The sequence below is a fragment of the Micrasema longulum genome, unplaced genomic scaffold (genome assembly GCF_059751315.1).
Source record: "Micrasema longulum isolate JH-2025_06_02 unplaced genomic scaffold, ASM5975131v1 h1tg000110l, whole genome shotgun sequence".
In the NCBI taxonomy this organism is placed as follows: domain Eukaryota; kingdom Metazoa; phylum Arthropoda; class Insecta; order Trichoptera; family Brachycentridae; genus Micrasema; species Micrasema longulum.
Window position 1 is genome coordinate 297019 of NW_028277316.1, and position 16174 is coordinate 313192.

The 16174-nt window shown below is 31.2% G+C and overlaps 1 protein-coding gene across 1 annotated transcript in view; it reads left to right on the plus strand.

The window, feature by feature from the left end:
• LOC148284558 (uncharacterized) overlaps positions 1–14636 on the plus strand; it is a 41938-nt gene extending 27302 nt beyond the window's left edge. Inside the window, exons 4-6 of the mRNA XM_088238325.1 lie at positions 1625–1723; positions 9439–9543; positions 14058–14636. Of these exons, the coding sequence (XP_088094451.1) occupies positions 1625–1723; positions 9439–9543; positions 14058–14173 (320 nt within the window). The 3' untranslated portion in view covers positions 14174–14636. The remainder of the gene's footprint in view (positions 1–1624; positions 1724–9438; positions 9544–14057) is intronic.
• The last annotated feature ends 1538 nt before the right edge of the window (positions 14637–16174 follow it).

The window sequence follows — 16174 nt, forward strand, 5'->3', positions numbered from 1 at the left end:
TCGGCTTTCATAGATAGGCTCCATTTTCCTTGGTATCGCTTCTCGCTGATGAAAGTTTTCTCCAAATTTTCCAGGAAGAAATTAATAGAGAGTAGAAGTGCATTTTCAAAGACGCAAAATTCCGTATTATATTTGTAGACTGCAAGCCTTTCGGACGCAATGCTAACATAGTCTTTGCTTTTATTGGTTTCCAAATAAAGTTTATGACTACATTCTTGATGTTCAGCTAGCTTAAACTATCCGAGCACTGAATAATTAAAATCCAGATCAGTCAAAACCTTCCAGGTTTATAGAGTCCTTCATTCATTTTTATAAGTAGATATTTGGTGTGGCGGACAGGCTGTATTGTTGATTTTCTGCTTCCTCAAGGAGATGCTTAAGCATCCCGATACGATTGTTATGCATGAGTTCCTAGTTATCATTAATATGAACCTTCGGAGTTTTGAAATTTAAAAAAATAACGAATGCTGTAAAAATGGCATTTAAATATAAAATACTTCTATCTTAGCTTCTCAAAAAGGTTCTGCATACGAATCTGTTGGCTGTTTGTCAACCTAAAAGAAATTACCGGAGGAGTAATATACAGTCGTTTTATAAAAGGATTTGCGCATCCTCAAAAAACTATGGGTAAATTTTAAAATAAATAGATGCACGAAATTGTCACCTATTTTAATTCTAATAGTCGACATTTTCCTCTGCTTTTCTCTTTACTTGTCCCTTTATTTTGCCGTCTGTCACCATTTAACCCCTATAATATTATATATGTTCATGAATAAGTAAAATAAAATGTAAATTATATCATAGAGCGGCCTCCGTGGTGAAGTGGTCAAGACGTTTGACTTACGCACGGAAGGTCCGGGTTCGATTCCCGGTGAGAACACAAAAAAAAGTGATTTTTATTAAGCCTGGTTGTTCTGTAATGTAATTCACCACTGTAATTGGGCCTCCTGGCCTGTTGTGGGGCAAAAAAATGAAATGGAATGAAAATTAATTAAATAAATAACAAAATCTGGTTTCACAAATTAAAAAAGCATAGGTATAATACAGAATATCACGTGTGAAATTTCGGGTTCAATTCCAGATAAAAATGACTTCAAATATTTATTTTAAAAAGTGTTTTTATACAGTAAAATTTCACCGTCCCTGGACTGGCAACTGAAGCATAAGACTGTTCGTCTTGCCTTTAAGGAACACAAAATGATCGAAATACGATGCAAATGGTGTACCGACGTAGTGCTCTACGCATTATCAGGGGCCTACTCGCATAAGGCAATGATGATGATAATACAGAGTTTTTTCAACCTGAAATAACTCCTCTGTTGGCCTCGTAGTGTAATGGTCAGCGCGTTTGCCTACCATGCAAAAGGTCTCGGGTCCGATTCCTCGGGGTCGACATGGTTGGTACGAAATATTTATTTGAAAGGGTGTTTTAACACTAGAATATTTCATAGTCCCCGGACTGGTATCTGCAGCTTAAGATTGATTATCTAACCTTCAAGTAACAAAAATGATCAAGATTCGCTGTGATTGGTGTACCGATGCAGTGCTCTATGCACCGTTGGGTGCGGAAAGGAATGATGGCGATGAAATACTTCCTTATTTATGTGAATTAAATCATTTTCAGGCAAAACACACCACACGCAGGAAGCCACCAGCGCACCCGCGACTTCTGAAAGCCAACCTCCTTCAGATCACTCGCTTCCTGGAAATAAGAACAACCAAGGTGACTATTTAACAAACAGTTAATACCACAACAGAGAATTAACATTAATCTCACTCAGTACCGATGACGTTTAATAAAAAACACGTTATTATCGCGAAAAAGGAGATATTTCAATTCGTGGGTGGATTCTTTCTCTGACGGACTTTCATCACGCCAACGCGACGATCGCCCACGAAACGACGAAACCTCTTTTCGCCAAAGTTAAGGGGTTCAAACTATTGGAATACAATTAAATAGACGCGTTATTACCGCGAGGAAAATATCATAGATGTTGAAAGTGTAGGAATTAACACGTTTATTTACTATACGCCAGATAGCTGCTTTCGATACTTTTTAATTTAAGCAGGACATTATTTTTTCTTTACAATTACAAAACCAGAAACAACAAAAAATAACAATACGCAAATAACGGCAAGAAAAATATAAAAATAAAATAAAAATTTTCGCGGGAAGTTATTCCCGAAGGTATCGAAAACGGTACGCGGGTACGTGGCATATCGTCACCCTAACTTGTAAAACCCGTAAATGCATTAATAGTCATATTTTGGCATTTTCTGTTAGGTCTTCAAATAATGTGGGTAAAATTAAAATATCTGTTCAGGGTTGTACTATTTAAAAAAAATATTTTTCGAAAAAACACTTAGCTGTTTTCACTAGCTCGTGAAAAAGGGTGTATTTTTTATTTAACCTTGTTTTCAAATAATTGAAAGTTCTATCTAGTCAAGACAAAAAAAAAACGAAACTATTTTTAAAAAAGTTTTATAAAATTTCGAATTATTTCATCGAAAAATAAGTAAATTCGAACCACAAAATAGTATCACAATAGGTATGAGTACTTAAAGTTTAAACATAGATAACAGTTAGTCATTGACACATAATACATATACATGCCCTATAGAGTAGAATAATTTAAAAAGCAGTGACACGAACACGTACCTATAGTTATTAAGTTTTGTTTATTTATACCAGGGCTCCATTCAACGAGCATGCACATGCTACCAAAAATTGAAAGATACTAATTTTTGGCAAATAAAAAGGATTTTAAATTAACAAGCAACATTCGTTTTTTATGGATCCCAATCAGGCTCTTTCCTTATGATTTCGACCCATTTGTTTCTTTTCACTGAATTTATAGAAACAAAAATGTAATATTAACGCTCGTCTATTATATTTTAAAACTGTATCCCTATCAGTGCATCACTGTAACTAAAAAGAGCTTCACAATTGCGCCGCTAGGCGTAGTTTGACGTTTAACAAAAATAATATAGATGTTAGAATAATTGATGTTTTAAGCTTGGTTAACCACTCATGAAAAAATATATACCAATGAAACGATACACAATTGTTTTTAAAATGTTTATCCAAAAGGTTTTTTTTACGCTTTCATGACACAAGCAGGCATTTTGGTTTCGATTCTAAACGACACGCCTGGTTGGCGGTCGAAGAACGACTAAATACGAGCGAAAATATAATAACGAGCGTTTCGGCATGAGTTAAGTGTCATCATGTTTGAGGTTCAGGCATGTCTATGTATTATTATGTCAATGCAGTTGGTAATTTCCTTTAAACGTACGTATTACGCATTTTTTCAATTAAAAAAATGTATAAGAGTTGCAATTATTGAACTTGCTTATAATGTACAAAGTTTATATTTCACATGCGGATTTTGTATCCTGCAGGCATATTCTGTGGCCAATTCGTTTCGTAAATTCATTCGTATCGTATGGGAGGAAACGAGAGCGTAATACGATTTTGATCAGGCTAGAGGGAGATGGATATATGACGAATGAATGAAATTACGAAACGATTTTTTTACAGAATAAACCTCCTGTCTTAATTTAGTTTCGTAAGCTTGTTCGCTCGTCATATAAACATCTTACGCTAAAGCAATCAACATCTTGTGACGCTGTTGTTCTTGCGCGCGCGAGCTTGTTCCCTCTCATACGATACGAATGAATTCACGAAACGAATTAGTTACTGAATAAGGCCACTGGCTATTTTTTTTCTTCTATCTATTGTGCTTATTAGGCTATCTATTATGCGTCTAAGTAGTGTTGGGAAAGGAAGGAAATTTCGGCTGTGGACCTTTGAAGAAACTTTACCACCTTCACTTAGTGAATTGGAAGAATTTTTCAGGTTAAATAATTATAAAATAAAATGGACATTATCTCAGGATTCAGAGCCTCATTATTATTCTCAAGATTCCGATAATGTAGCTATATTATGGTAGTTTCGTAAATAGGAAAGTCAGGTAACGTTCTAAAATATATATAATAAATATATACGTATAGGTAGGCGTTATGATTTCAAATTGAATATTGTAAAATCACAAACCATTATGCACTTGAGTTTGCACTTAAATTATTTGTTGAAAATGTTATTTATTTATTTACTTACGGACAGTTTATTACACGTTTTTTGAGACATAAATGTACTCCATGGGACTAAAAGCCCTGTGTTAGTTGGGACGAGTAATTAGTTAACTTAGGCATAAGAGTATTATATAGGATCAGAAACATAATAACTATTTTAAAAATAAATATATAGCACATTAATATGGTAAACAGCAAACTCAAACATTCGGAAAATCATCAAGGAGTTTCCCACTCAAATCCCCCCCACAAAGGATAATCCAGTCCGTAACACCTCTTTTGGAAATATTTTTATCCTTGAGAGCTTAATACACTCTTCCAAAATATTGAACACTCTCGGTGCGATAGCGGAAAGACGTCTCTGAGCAAAAGTCGTACAGGTTTTGGGTATGACATAACTTGTGCTTTGGGAAAACCTCGCACGATCATTATGCTGAGATATCTCTTTATTGTTCGACCAGAAGTGTGTATGAGCTTCATTTATATACAGTTGTCCATGTTGTAATAAAACACAATATACCTATACAAAACTCGAATAAAAATATTCAATATAAACAGTTTATTTTTAAGGGAGTTTTGTAAAACTTGGATCAGCAATGTATTTCTTTATACTTCAAGGTCAAGGTCAATTACCCTTTATATTGTAACCGATAAAGGTTATGCTATCAATTTAATAATGTCACTAAATAAGCCATTCGGATAAAGCACACAATAAGCTTTTAATGTGAACTATTTCTTTATAGAACCTGGAGTTTTATTTCAATTGAATCGGTTCATAAACACATTGTATAACATTTTATCAAAATATAAATTCATTAATTTTTTGATAACTGTGTACTAACTGTCTATTCATAAAAAAATATTACTAATATATTTACTAACGAATTGATGCGAAATTTGCGGTTGCGAAATAATGAATTCTTAAAAAAAATGTATTTTTTGTGATTTGCTTGGTAAATGACACATGCGAAATTGTTAACATGTAAATATGTATATCATGTACCTTACCTACGTATACGGACATTGACATGTATATATTTATTTTTGCTCACTTTTTTAAAGCATACGATGCGATGTAATGTAAGAAAACAATATTATTTTATGTTTGGGCTTGTATTATTTATGCTTAAAAAGCACATTTACAAAATATTTATTTTTTTAAAATGCGAATTGCTGCATTGATTAAAAACTTATATTATTAACTTACTAATACACTAACAATTATTGTTTTAGTTGCATTTTTTTTTGTATAAATTCCATTACAACCCTTAGCGTATCGAAAATATTTTTTTAGATTTTTAATAAAACAATAATACACGAATAAGATATTACACTCCCAGGAGTGATATTCCAAACGCTTTCGCCGTAGAAAAAGCTTTTATCTCGAGATTTTACATACAAAATACGCTAGACGAAAGTGTTTTCTACGACCGCGATAGCGGTTCAGAATAGTGCTGCAGGAGTTATAAAAAAACTCATTTAGGACGTTCGTGACAATACATTATATCAGTTAATACAAATCAAAATAGTGAGAACACATAATATTACAAAGATAAAACACAGTATTATACATTATTTATAAAAAAAATATTGACAACTATTACTATCAAAAAGATTATTGATTTAACAACTCAAATAATATTTTGGTAAGTTTATTATTTTCAAAAACTGAAACTTACTTCACACACACAATTTTAAAGTCCGAAAATGTTTCAGTCGGTTTCGAACATACTTAATTTCTTTATGTTAAAAATTAAGTTATTTTGAAAATTTTAATTGCATTTAATTTTATGCATAAAAAAAGTTGCCCTTTGTATTGAGTTTGACGTTTTGTATTAAAGGATAATTTAATTCTTAGTATAATAATGTCATCCAAACGATAGAAAAATTGCAATTATTCGCGTGCATAAAAAAATAATTCCGTTACGAAAAAAATCCACATTGTTGTATTCAATATGACTCGGTCTCCGTGGTGTAGACGCTTGATTCACACATGAAAGGTTCCGGGCTCGATTCCCGGTGAAAACACAAAAAAAAAAACAAATGTGATTTTTCTCAAACCTGAGTAATTCTGCGCTGTTATTCGCCACTGTAATTGGGCCTCCTGGCCTCGGTGCAAAAAAAAAATAACGTTATCTGATTTGCATTTTTAGATTTTTTCGATGATTGCTTTAGCAGTACCGACGCCCTGTGCAAATCATTAAGATATTGATTACCAAATCAGGCGATAAAGATGTTCAGTGGTTTTTTTTTATTTGTTAACAGACTCTCAAACTAAGCAAAAAAAAAATATTCTTTATGCAATACAATTTTTTTAAGTTTTGTGATTTTAAGTTACTCCTCCTGTGACGTCATAAGTTCTACTCTGTGAGTTCTGTTTATTGGTGGGTTGGCTTCCCGTATATCGGAAATTTATCGAAATTCAACGTAGTTCATTTTAGTCAATTTTTTCAAACATTTTCGAGAAACTTCACCGTACAATTAAATGCTCTAATTTTTACCGCGCGTAAGAAAACAATTTTATATCCTTTTATTTCCTGTTGCACTGGACTTCCTTATTAGTGTCGCTAATTTTTATCCTCACTACATACTTTGATTTAATCTAGTTACAGCTAAAATACTGTCAGTACTAAATTGGACAAGTTCAACATTGCTTCCGTTTGGTGAAAAAGGACAGCATAATTTTTTTAATTAAATATTTTGTCATTTAAAACAAAATCATTCTCAGGGCAGAGGAAGACAGCTTTATATCATTAATCAAGAAAAAAACATTTATTCAATAAAACATTAAATGTCTCATATAGAAAATAAGGATTATAATAAACCAAGGTTTCCCAAACTATGTTTCGCGGAACAATTATTGTTCCACGGAGCTAGAATAGGTATTTCGCAAAAAAATTGAGATATTCCATACAAAAACAATTCTTTCGCGATCTTTCCGAAAACTAGTAAAGACGATTCCTCGGTTCGGAATCCATTTTCCGTGACAGGTAAAGTAGACTCAAGCGAAAGTGATTATGAAAATCTAATTGATTTAATCAGTGCTTTTAATTAGAAACGATAATACAAAGATTTAACGATATCAGGACGAGTTTGTTTAAAAATGACATCAATGTGTCAAAACAAGCAATCATTGTTTCACTTCAGTTTACAACTTATTTATGCGAAGTGGGATATTCTAATTATGCCGCAACAAAGGCAAAATGCAGAAAGAGGCTCGATTCCACATCAGAAATATGTGAAACTTCAACTCACCTAGTGCCTGATATAAAAAATATTTGCGATTCAAGAACTCAAAATTCAGAGTCATTGGGAGTTTTATTGACTCATATTTTTATGTGAATTGTTAAAATTACTAAATACATAAGAGATGTTTTGATAACAGTTTTTATTTTTACTGTTATGAATTACCCTACCTAAAAAATAAGTTATGTGTTGTTTCAAGGGCTTGGGTCGTTCCTGATTGTGTCGCTATTAACTGTTTCTTTGTCCCTAATAAATATAAATACAATGTTGTTAATAAATAGATAAATAATAAATACATTTTTGGATCTGGGAAGTGTTCCGTTGCTGAAAAGCTTTGGGAAACCCCAAAATAAACTATAAATCAACTTTTATAATTTATAAGTAAAAATAATTTTTTTAGCAAAAAATGCAAAGAAAATTTTCCGAAAAAGACACGTTGTCATATTACGTTATTTAATCGAATGTTTAAAATTCCTAATTTAGATTTTTTGTGGTTCCTGTAATATAATGGTTTGCATGTATTTTCCGGTGAGATCACAATAAAATTAAGGTGGCACATTACATGCCTTAGTTTTCTGGGCACTCACCATTGTGGTGTAAAATTATTTCATAAATAAAGCTGTATATCACCACTGCAATTGAGCCTTCAGGCCTGTTATACCTACATTCTTGTGCCCGTATGCAGAGACAAAACTTAAGGTGAGGAAAGTACATTCTAATTTCATATGCAGAGAATAACCTGAAGGTGAAGACAATAGAATAATGTCAATTAATGTTAATGTCTCTGCATACGGGTATTAATCGTGTAAAAATTTATGCAAATAACACGTCGAATTTGGCACATCATGTATTCATTAAAATACATATTACGATTTTAACTGAAATTTCACGTCCACCTTGTGAGAAATTAGGCGAAACAAACTACCTTACAACGAGGCAAATAATTTTTAGAAAACAAAGTATTCAAATATATTTTGTCCCGATAAACTATTCAATAATAGTTTTTTATCGGGTGCTCAGACATTATTTTTAATTAATAATCAAATAAAAGAGTACAGACAAAATACTGTATACGTATAAAATAATGATGATATATTATTTTGTTTTTGATGCTTTGAAAAATATTAAGAAGATAGAAAATAAAAAACTCAACAAAACCAGATAAAATTTTTTTTTTTTAAAGTAAGAAAATAGAGTAAAATAATGAAATTAAAATTAAAGAATAGCCGTTTACTTAAATATATTATAAATATAGGAAAAAAATATTAACTCATATAAATAGTGAGTGCTCATAAATGAAATCAAAACAAGATAAAAAATAAAACAAAGTTAATCGAAAATTTCAATTCATATCTACAGAAAAAATAAAAATAATATGAAAATTAAAAGTACCCATTAAAATTAAGATCTAAAAAATGTAAATAAAATAAGAAAGAAACAAAAGAAAAGGTTAACGTAAGAAAATAACAAAAATGTATTCAATAATAGATGAAAAATGTTTTACACAAATAATAAATCAATATAGGAATTTTAATAAAATTTATAGCAAAATATTTATTTTGATCGTTGGGTACCATACTTACTTGAAGAAAAATAATTCAAATCGTATGTTTAAAAATTAATAATAATACATTAACCACGAAAATATAATAACCTTTTAATTAACGAAACATTTAAATTTGTAAAAGAAAATTCTTGATGGAAGTTCATTGTAATTTATTATATAAATAAAAGACGAGTGATACTTTAATTCACAAATTTTGAATATCCAGTGACCGGTTTCATCGCTTTCGCGACAGATACCAGTCTCGAAGATGTCGCGAAAGCGATGAATCCGGTCACTGAATATTCCAAAGTTGTGAATTAAAGTATCACTCGTCTTTTATTTATATAATAAATTTTAATTAACGTATTTAGGCGAAACGTGAGAGCCAGTTTTTTTGTGTGCCCTGAGAGAAACTTTGAATACAAACGCCTCATTCGTTTTAACTGTCGCGACGATGTGACTATGTGAATATGTGGATTGGGTTTGAAATTGCTTAAACTGTATACACTTTTGAATTTAATTTTAACTGACCTTATGCTTTTATTTTCTAGGCCGAAGACGCTACAATGCTCCATCCAAGAGTGAGCCAGCGGCTGAAGAAGCTCCCGCTTCAGCTCCCATCCCCAAGCTAAGCAGAAATCGCTTCAGCGCCAGAAGTAATAAATAAAATATTATTTTCAACCTTTAAATGTTCATAATATATATTATATCAATTACCTTAGTCGTGAAATAATTACCTATTGCTTATTTCGATCATCTTCATTGACTCAGAATGGCAAATATTTTATCCAAATGTATAAATATTAATATGTAAGTACAATGCATAAGTATTTAATGAAATCTTATTACTTAATAAAAATTACAAGATAATAAATGGAAAATTATTGTCTTTTATTTTAGTATTAAATATTTTATATCATTCTGAAGATGACCGTATAGGGTAAGAGTAATCACAGGTTTTTAATAAATCGTTTTTTGTGATATTTTTTTTGATGATTTTTACACGAGAAAAACATTCTTTATCTACTAGCGTATGAAAGATACGAGAAGATTACAAGCTTTGAATAAATAGCAAATTTTTAATTTATTATACATGAGATAATGATAAATTTTGCTCAATAAAATAAGGTAACATTATTCACCAAATTTAATTGTAGTAATTTATGGAGATCAGAAAGTAAAGTGGTGACAGTAAATTATTGTCTATGAGCGAGGTACCCAATGGACCGATATAAGGCCGCGCAAGCGCAATACACCACTCCCCCTTCTCTCCATCACTAGCATTTCTGTTTACAATTTCTAAGCGTCTCTATTTTGTATTTTATTGCGAATCCACCGCATTTTTCGCGTGAGAAATCAATTGTTATTGTAAGTAATCTTAATTCTTTTATTTTCCTTAGCAAACATTATAACTTAAGGTCCCCCATGGGTTTTTCTAAATCAATTTGTTTATGTTACATATTCAATAAAATAAACATGTGATCGTTGGACAAAATAAACTTAGTAAATCTCCCCACGTTTGAAAGAATAGTTATTTACATCTACATATTTTCTCTCTAAAAAATGAACTTCACGCTTATGTCAGACCGACGCGACGCCGGCGATTCCACACTGGCGTCTGGGTGCCCATTCAAGATGTAAATAATGTGACAGAATCATTACAATAATTATTTTGATGAATATTATAAAACATTTTTTTCAATGCATAACGTATTTATTGTTTATATGTTTATAATACAATTCAATTCGATTTACATTGGTTTTAGTACAATAAAATGCACTAAAGATTATAAAATTAAACGTATAATCACACGTGTCATTGTTTTACTAGATAGTATTCATAAGTGAATTGTATTATCAGTATTCTAATAAAAAATAATCAGAATGTTGTGGTTTTGATTTTTGGTTCAATAGTTTGATTTTTTTTTAACCGTTAAAATTAAATGCATATTAAGTATTTAATAACTCATAAAAATAAATGTAATAGTCAAAATGTAATAAAAAATATCTTAAATTATGTACATTTGATATGTTAATTTGTCATTCATACTTACATTACATTACATTACAACTGAAATTGTAATATTTGAAATTCAACTAAATATTAATAACAATATAGATAATTTTGGAAATCTATGAACTGCATTGGTGATGTTTAGTGTCTATATTTTATTTATAATAACGCGAGAAGAATTTGTAACTTCCGAGAAAAGAAGGAAGTGGTGTGATGGAGTAATAAATAATAACAATTGAAAAACTACTTCATAAATCAAATTAAGTTAGAAGGTATACTCGTGTAATATCCTCTCTGTTACAGAAATATAATATCATTTGAATGAAAAAGGAGTGGGTTTTATAAAATAGTATTTTACAATTTTTTATTAACGAAACAAAACCTACTTACAATGTCAAAACAATTCGTTACCACTATCACAGTGGTAATAATAATAACATGTTATAATTCAGAGAAATATGACATCGATGAGATTAAAATGTTAAAGAAGGAAAAAGTTTTATTCTTCCGTCAGAGTGTATTAAGTGATGAAAAATCACATATATTTTTTTTTCGCGGTGGCTTAAAATTTATCTCAAATGCCTTGTTCAAAAACTATTAAAATTGTCCGAAAATTGGTAGTTTTGAGCTGTGTACAGCTGTGCTCTGTAAAATTAAATATATTCCACACCTGTTGAATTCTGTCTCCACAATAACGTTAGCGTTAAAATTATTTCTTAATAAAATAATGTATCCCATGAGAATCTAGATATGAGGCTTTGAAGCAGAGGTCTATTGCTCTCTTTCTAAAGTCGGGCCAACATTTCTACTTTGTCCGCTATTTGTGCGTAAATCATACTGAAAATTGTTCTAAGCTATGTGCTGTTCCAATTTTACCACTTGCATGGTATTTGAAACTTTGAAAAAAAAAAAGTTAAAACTGAACCTGACGCCGACTTAAGTCACTGCTAGGCGGCACATTTTTTGGTAAATTCATCGACTTCAACTTGAAATTCAATTTTCTAAAATATTTTCCTAGAGAAATCAGCACGATTGTTCATTCAAAAACATGTTTTAAAATTATACACATTTCGGAACGCCCAATTACGTAATTGTTTATTCTAAATCTCCCAATCAATAAAAAAGTACAGTGTTTTTTATATTACACTAACTATTAAACTAACACAATTTTTTTTTCTTTATACGAAAATATATCGTATTATCAGGGTCATGATTTTTCAAAGTTTTGCATTTCTGAAATAAATCTGCGTGCGACGTCAAAGGACTCCTGCAAAACTATTTACAAAGCAATTATTGAACCACACGTTAACTACTGTAGTAGCATTTTATTTTTATCAAACAAAGAAAACATAGATAAACTAACTGTATTACAAAATAAAGCCTTTAGAATCATTTTGAAAAAAAACAGATATACGAGGGTAAAGTCGATGGTAAATGAAATGAAATTATTAACATATAAACAAAGAATATTTTACAATACAATGATATTTGTTCATAAAATTATAAACTCTAATAAAAAAACAGAATTTTGGAAAAAAATTGATCGGAACCAGCATGAACACGATCACAATACTAGAGAAAAGAACAAAATTAGACTTCCATTTAGGAAAAGGGCAAAGTCACAAAATTCAATTTTATTTAAAGCAATTAAAAAGTATTACGAAATGGAAAAAAATATTTATGAAGAAAAAAACATATCAAAATTTAAAATAATGGTCAAGACATATGTGATAAACAATTTATAAATTAAATATATTTTCAATGTTATTATTAGAACACACATAACAATATGTATGATATGTGTGCCCTACTTTAAGATTTAAATAAAATAAAAAAAAAGGTTCTCTTCCGGTTTTTCTCGATCAGATCTCCCCATTAGTTTGTTGACGGTAAGAAAACCGGAAATCTTCCATAACTTTCTTATTGGTTGCTTCATATGAACTAGTGTCGTCGTTGAAGGTTGTTCGTTTTTATGAAAATACTTTTTATTATTTTCATCGTACATTTTCAAGAAACTTTGCTGAACAATTTAATGCTCTAATTTTTACCACGCGCAAGAAAACATTTCTTGTATGCAGTTTCCCGAAGGGCTGAAGTTCCTCATTGTTTCGTTTCAATTTTCGACTGGCGAAAACCTGCGAAATAACGACATTTATCAAAGAAATCCAACTTTACCGGGTACAAAATGATGCCACTTGTCTAATTTTAAAATACTTTTTAAATATCGTAACACTTTTAAAATTACTAAACAAACCATATTACAACAGAGATGGAAAACATTCATGAAAGTACATTACTCTACATACCCGAAACCGTTTTAAATACATTAAGTCTTCCTATCGGTTTCACTCATACAAAGAAGCAATGTTTTTTTGTCAATAAACGAGTTACTCTTAAACGATTTTAATTCAGTTTAACTCTACTACTTTCACTGCCCCTTTTACTGTGAGGTTAACAAATTGTATGGAAGGCCTTTGTAAGATATTTTCTTTCATCCTCATGACCATATTGCAGACATCAAATGGTAGTAAAAACTGTGTATACTTGGGTCACAATATCCTATGCCCATTTATAAATTAAAGAACATCCAAGAAAAGGATTTTGGAAGTCAAGGTATTTACAAAGTACAGCTGTCATTGAAAGGTTTAAGGAAATATGGAAGTCAAAACATTTACAGGTCTTGTCCTTTGCTGTTTTTAGTGGCTTTTTTACACACTGTGTAATTTGAATTAGCCAATGATAGGTCATATAAGTCATGTAAACGCCATGACTTCAATATTTTTTTCTCAAAAATGGTCTCCATCTCTGTTGTTATATGTTACTATTGGTAATTTAATTCCCTTAGGGGTAAAATCTACTTCCTGCTAACAAGCATTTTGACGAACTAAAAATATTGAAAACAAAAAATGTACCCAAAGAAATAAACAAGCTTGTGGTTCTGTGGTAGTACCACACACTGAAATATCAGAATCCGAGGTTCGAACCCCGTTTTACTACAACTTAATTCCCATGTTTTACCAGTGAACTATTTACAACTTGTCAAAAATTAAAAAAAAAAAATTTAGGTAAATCATAAGAATGTGAACATTTAAAAAATAAATTATTTCCTTAATACAATATCGATTAATTGATATATTTTTAAAATATTTTTTGCAGATTTGTTCAAGTCCAACTCTCCAGCAGACGGTGAGGTCGCAGGACAGGAGTCAAAGCAAGAGCCTTTGGAAGCGAAACCGAAGGGCGTCTTTAAGCCAGGCCAAAAGCGATTTTAAGCAGTTCAAATGTAATTCACTAAAGGGGCGGTCCTCGATTATGGTGGGAAGATACAATGTACGTTCAATTTTATCCACAAAGTAAAATTAAGTTTTCTGTATGAAAAATATAATATGTTAACAATTATTTTTTCTAAACATGTTCAATTACCGGTTACCGACGTAGATATTTTGAATTTTCATACAAATATACAATATTAGTTTATATCGATGAAGATAGCCGTTCATAATCGCGGCCCAGTTGCATAAAAAAAATAAGTAAAATTGAAATTTCAATGATTGTTGCGTTTTGTCAAAATGTGCAAAATGAGTTCTTTTACTTGACTTTTTCGTGGGAACTCTTTTGTCTATTTTGACGAAAACGAAACAATTATTTAACTTTAAACTTTATTTAACTCATTTTTTTATGCAACTGGCCCTAACGCTAAATTAGTTCAAATAAATATATTTAATATTCTATTGTGTAATTGTGTTTACTTTTCCCCTCACTAAATAATAAATTGACAAAAAAACCTGGAAATATCAAATATTTTTCAGCTTAAAGAAAAATGAATAAATAAATTGTAATTTGAAAATATATATTTAAAACCACTCACGAAATTCCGGATGGATGAAGAAGAGTCCTGTAGATTTTTTGCAGTGTGAAATAGAACTATGACCCTAAACGAGTATTTTCAACCTGGCAACCCGGTCAACCTCTCGAATAAAAATCCTGAAAAAGGAAATAAAGTGGAGATAAGTTCACCCCGAAATGAAGAAGTTGGTGCGTTCGTCTAACACGATTGAGGTCCCGGGTTCGATACCTGGCAGAGCCGAAATGAAACCGGGTTGTGGCCCAGTGGCTACAGTCGCGGACTCATGGATAAAAGGTCCTAGGTTCGGTTATTTACAACTCGTTGAAAATGACTACCGAAATTAAAATATGTAGGTAGGTGAATACTTTTCATATTATTTTTTTCATTAATTTATTTTATTGAAATAGACACAAATAACTAAAAAAACCCGCTGGACCGCGAAACCACCTTGTCAGCAGGTTTTTTTGTAATTTTTTTTTTACGCTGATAATTACAATTATAATTATTTATTTATTATTTATTTACAATTACATCAGTGCTACTAAAAGTAATGTTTTACATTTTCTTAAATTCGTTGGTAAATATATAAAATACCTTCAGTCTAATAACAAAAAGATAAATCAACCCTTATACCACTCTCTCACAAGCATTATTAAAGTTTAAAAAATAAATTGAGCGGAAATGTTGCGTACCTATCACAATTCAGATCAAAATGGACACTGAAGCTAGGGTTTCCTAGGACAGCGGTGCCCGTATTTTAACGGCCGTAGTGAACGGTGATGCGGTGGATAACCGTCGTAACGGTGACTAGAGTGTGGTTTCCTAGGAAAACGGTGTTATCAACACCATTTAACACCGTTTCACTAGGAAACCACTCTCTAGTCGACGTTACGACGGCTGTCTACCGCATCACCGTTCACTACGGCCGTTAAAATACGGGCACCGCTGTCCTAGGAAACCCTAGCTTAAGTCATTGGAACAATACGCATTATCCCTCGGTAACGCCGCATATGCGCATCTACCATCTTCCAGGAATCAGCGAGCAGCCTGTTAGCCACGTGTCCGGCAGTAACTATAATACCTACAACCTAAAAGAGCCACCAAAGAATCCAAAATGTTGAAACAGTGATTTATTTATTTATTGTTTACTTTTTAGCATAAACACTTGACAAAAAAATATCTACGTTTTTTATTGTAAATTTATTGATATGAGTTTTAAGTTGCTAGAATTCCACTCGTCCGTGCGCTTTGTAGCTGCAAGGCAATTGGTAATCTTGCTTCAGTATATAAATGTTATCAACCATAAAATACGTAAATTTTGTAAATGGGGTATAGAATTTTAACAGTCCATGCGTTCAGCAGCTGCTAGACTCGTTATAATCCAACTCTTGCTTTTAAAAACGAATTTAAAAAAATATTTATTTTA